Source organism: Puma concolor, chromosome D1 (assembly GCF_028749965.1).
Source record: "Puma concolor isolate L17-30 chromosome D1, mPumCon1.1.hap2, whole genome shotgun sequence".
NCBI classification, from domain to species: domain Eukaryota; kingdom Metazoa; phylum Chordata; class Mammalia; order Carnivora; family Felidae; genus Puma; species Puma concolor.
Window position 1 is genome coordinate 51077749 of NC_141676.1, and position 4500 is coordinate 51082248.

At 48.2% G+C, this 4500-nt stretch overlaps 1 protein-coding gene across 1 annotated transcript; it reads left to right on the plus strand.

The window, feature by feature from the left end:
- NLRP10 (NLR family pyrin domain containing 10) lies at positions 1-4158 on the plus strand. Its single transcript, XM_025929150.2, has 2 exons — positions 1-447; positions 2090-4158. The coding sequence occupies exons 1-2, from the start codon at positions 165-167 to the stop codon at positions 3724-3726; spliced, it is 1920 nt and encodes a 639-aa protein (XP_025784935.1). The 5' UTR covers positions 1-164; the 3' UTR covers positions 3727-4158.
- Positions 4159-4500: the final 342 nt, after the last annotated feature.

The window sequence follows — 4500 nt, forward strand, 5'->3', positions numbered from 1 at the left end:
CTCTCTCCTCTCTCCTTGGCCTGGGCTCAGCAGCTTGCTAAACACCTAGAAAGGAGAGTGGCTGAGGTGCCTGCAGGCTGCTTTTCCCTCAGTGCTCACCTCTCTTCCCCTCTCCCTTGCTTCTCCAGGTCACTGGTCTCAACTCGACCCTTCACCCCAACACCATGGCCCTGGCCCACAGCCCCCGAGAGGCATTGCTCTGGGTTTTGAGTGACCTTGAGGAGAAAAGCTTCAAGCTATTCAAGTTCCACTTACGGGACAGAAGCCTGCTTGAGAGGCAGCCGCAGCTGGCTCGGGGGAAGCTGGAGGACCTGAGCCCGGTGGACCTGGCTTCTTTGCTGATTTCCCTATATGGAGCACAGGAGGCCGCAAAAGTGGTGCTCAGGATCCTGAAGGTCATGAACCTGTTGGAACTAGTGGACCAGCTCAGCCACATCTGTCTGAATGGTGAGTGCAGGAGGGGATGACAGGAGGTCAGGGTAGCCCCAGGACTATGTATGTAAGCAATGTATCGTGGGAATGATACCCCCATGACATTTCCAGAGACTCCCACAGCCTGTGATTTATGCTGTCTCTTACTCTTGCCCTCTGTCCATGCCTAGGAGCACCAGTGCCCAGGGGCCTGGTGGTCTCCAGCCCAAGGCTCTGACAGCCTGAGCCGAGGGTGGAGATTTATTTACAGAAAGATTACTATTATCTTGTGGCCATAATGCCCCCACCTCCTGCCTCCAGTTGTAGTGCCACAGAAAAGAAGAGGAGAGGAGAAGGACTTAGAGATCGGGGAAGATGTTGGTGAAGGGGATTCCGCTAAGCAGCAGAAATGGCATCAGGTGGTGGGGGTCTGACCTTGCCTTAGCTGCTGTCCTAGCAGGCAGCTCAGGCTATTTCCCACAGAGGACAGTCTGCTTCTGAGTCCTTCTCTCTCAAGGAACTGATGGATTGATGCCGCCCTAGAGTGCAGGATGGGCATGGAGCCCAGAAGGTCTCCTGTCCCTTCTCATGGGGTGATGGGGGGGTGGTGCCTGTGCTCCATCCATAGACCCCTTTCACACCTGAGACCTCTTCTGGCACAAAGTCATGGCTTCTGCTCAGAAGCTGGTTTATCTTGAGCACCTGGTTTGATTACCAAAAATAGGTTTCTATTACTTCACTATCCTCCAGCTTCCCTTCCCTTTCTCCCCTCTCTGTCCTTATCATTTCAATTTTAAAAAAGTTTTTAATTGTTTTTTTAAAGTTTATTTATTTATTTTGAGAGAGAGAGAGAGAGAGAGAGAGAGAGATAGAGAGAACAAGGGGAGGCAGAGAACCCCAAGCAGGCTCTGCACTGTCAGCACAGAGCCCACACAGGGGCTCAATCCCACAAATCGTGAGATCATGACCTGAGCCAAGTCAAGAGTCAGATGCTTAACAAACTGAGCCACCCAGGCGGCCCTGTCTTCACCATTTGAAATGAGGATGTTTCATTGGAACACTCAGTCACATACACAGAGACTTTTACACATATACATATTCTTACAAACACCTACTTGCTGATGCACACTGACATGCCTTCCTCACACAAAGATACACAAGCTTTTGGGGTGCCTGGGTGGCTCAGTCAGTTATGCATCCAACTTCAGCTCAGGTCATGATCTCACAGTTCGTGGGTTCAAGCCCCACATCAGGCTCAGAGCCTGGAGCCTACTTCTGATTCTGTGTCTCCCTCTCTCTCTGCCCCTACCCTGCTCGTGTTCTGTCTCTCTCTCAAAAATAAGTAAACATTAAAAAAATACATAAGCTTTCATAGGCGTACTCTCATGGGCATGTGTGGATATAGTCACTCATACCCCACAGATACCCACACACACAAAACACACCCTTGCACACTCATATGGGTGTACACATGCACACCAGGCATGTAAATGTGTGCAGGTACACACACATACACATCTGTAGCAGTCACTCTCCTTGTGGCTGGAAGTATAAACTTCAGGAAGATAGAAGTTAGCATACAAAATGAAACTAGAGATCAGGATCTAGAGTGTGAATGGCCCTCTTGGTCCTTCTTTATCTCCATGTCACCCGCTAACACCCCATGTGTCTGGCTCAGATTACAGAGAAATATACCGAGAGCATGTGCGCGGCCTGGAGGAGAGGCAAGAGGGGGGACCCTGCAGCAGCCACAGCCAGCTGCTCCTCGTGGCCAGGCCTAGCCCGGAGAGACCAGAATCGTCTGCCCTCCCCGTTCTGGAGCAAGAGCTGGACTCTGTGTCGCTGCAGGCTCTGTTTGATCCAGGAGAAAGGCCTTACCAAGCCCCGCCCACAGTGGTACTACAGGGGTCTGCTGGCACTGGAAAGACAACACTGGCCAGAAAAATGGTGCTGGACTGGGCCACTGGCACCCTTTACCAAGGCCAGTTTGATTATGTCTTTTATGTCAGCTGCAGAGAAGTGGTCCTGTTGCAGGAGGGCAGACTGCACCAGCTCCTCTTCTGGTGTTGTGGGGACAACCAGGCACCTGTGGACGAGATGTTGAGGGAGCCAGAGCGGCTGCTGTTTATCCTGGACGGCTTTGATGAGCTGCAGAGGCCCTTTGCAAAGGGCTTGAAGAGGCTGAGTCCGAGCTCTATGGGGGAAATCCTGCACTCTCTAATTAGGAGAGAGGTACTTTCCACATCTTCACTTCTTATCACCACCCGGCCCCTGGCTTTGCCGAATCTGAAGCCCTTGCTGAAACAGTCGCATCATATTCACATCCTAGGCTTTTCTGAGGATGAGAGGAGGAGGTATTTCAGCTCCTATTTCACGGATGAGGAGCAAGCCAGAAATGCCTTTGACATTGTACAAGGGAATGATGCTCTCTACAAATCATGTCAGATTCCAGGCATCTGTTGGGTGGTCTGCTCCTGGTTGAAGGGGCAGATGGAGAAGGGCAGGGAGATCTCAGAGACTCCCAGTAATGACACAGACATCTTCATGGCCTATGTCTCTACCTTCCTGCCGCCCAGTGACAACGGAGGCGGCTCTGAGCTTACCCGGCACAGGGTCCTGAGGGGTCTGTGCTCCTTAGCAGCTGAGGGGATCCAGCACCAGAGGTTCATGTTTGAAGAAGCTGACCTCAGGAAGCACAATTTAGATGGGACCAGGCTTGCTGCTTTCCTGAGCAGCATGGATTACCAAGAGGGATTTGACATCAAGAAGTTCTATACCTTCCGCCACATTAGCTTCCAGGAATTTTTTTATGCCATGTCCTACCTGGTGAAAGAGGACCAGAGTCAGCTGGGGAAAGAGTCCCACAGAAAAGTAAACAGCCTTCTGGATGAAGAGGGGCAGGCAGAGAACGAGGAGATGACCCTCAGTACACGGTTTTTATTGGACATATCGAGAAAAGAGACCTCCTCGAACTTTGAGCTAAAGTTCTCCCTCAAAATTTCTCCCTCGGTACAGCAGGATCTGAAGCATTTTAAAGAAAAAATGGAATCTATAAAATGTAACAGGGCCTGGGATTTGGAATTATCTCTGTATAAGTCTAAAATAAAGAATCTGGTAAAGGGCGTTCAGATGAGCGATGTATCGTTTAAGATGGAACATTCAAATAAAAAGAAATCCCATGGCAAGAACTCATTTTCTGTCAAAACCAGCTTGAGCAATGGATGGAAAGAAAAGCAAAAATGTCCTTGTGACAATAATATAGCAAAGGCTCAAGAGAAGTCTTCTAATGGAAAAGGCAGAGAGGCAGAGGAATGAACGACGTGGAGGGTAGGAGCAGCATTTATCTGGGAAGCAGATAGAACTGAAGGGTTGGGAAGGTGGTGGGGGTAGGGACCGGAGGATAGGGGAAGACAGGGTGTAAAAAGGAATGGATAGATGAGAGATTACACTAATGGGTACTAGGAGTGGAAAAGCAGAGGAACAAATCGAAAATAACATTGGATAATAGGGGATCAGAAAACTTGGAACATAAGATGTGGGGAAAGTCCATGTGGAATGAGTTCCCAGGAACAACCACATTTACCATCAATGGCTCAAAATCAGTTATTTAAAATCCCCTCCTCCTAGAGGCTGTTTATAACCTCCTATACCGTAGAGTTTCAGTAACCCCTCTTACGTGTCAATGTCAGTCACCAAACATGTGATTTGACTCTTTGTATAAAATAAACTTCTAAATATAATAAACTATGGATTGTGCTTATTCTATAAAATGGGATAATGTGAAACATATCATATCAACATTGAAAGGAAATAGTGTACTGTGTCATACTGGAATATCCCTTTGACTTTGTATTTGTGATCAATTGCTGCTTAAATAGTAGCTCCCCATCTTTCTAGAAACTTCTAGAGTTTCCATGTTGGAAATAAGCCATATCTTGTTACAGATCTTTGGTCTTGGAAGGTCTACTGTGACTTGACTCAGCTTTGTACTAATACCATGTCACTTGTCCTCATTGGTGCCATTACCTCCCTTTTATTTTTGTAAAGACCAGTCAGTTCTAAGCGGTAACTCATAATCTCTTTTTCTTC

Bases quoted from the DNA above. Each gene is read 5' to 3' on its own strand.
- NLRP10 (XM_025929150.2), top strand. From the start codon at position 165: ATGGCCCTGGCCCACAGCCCCCGAGAGGCATTGCTCTGGGTTTTGAGT. The intron at 448-2,089 runs GTGAGTGCAGGA...TGTCTGGCTCAG, and splicing joins CAGCCACATCTGTCTGAATG to ATTACAGAGAAATATACCGA.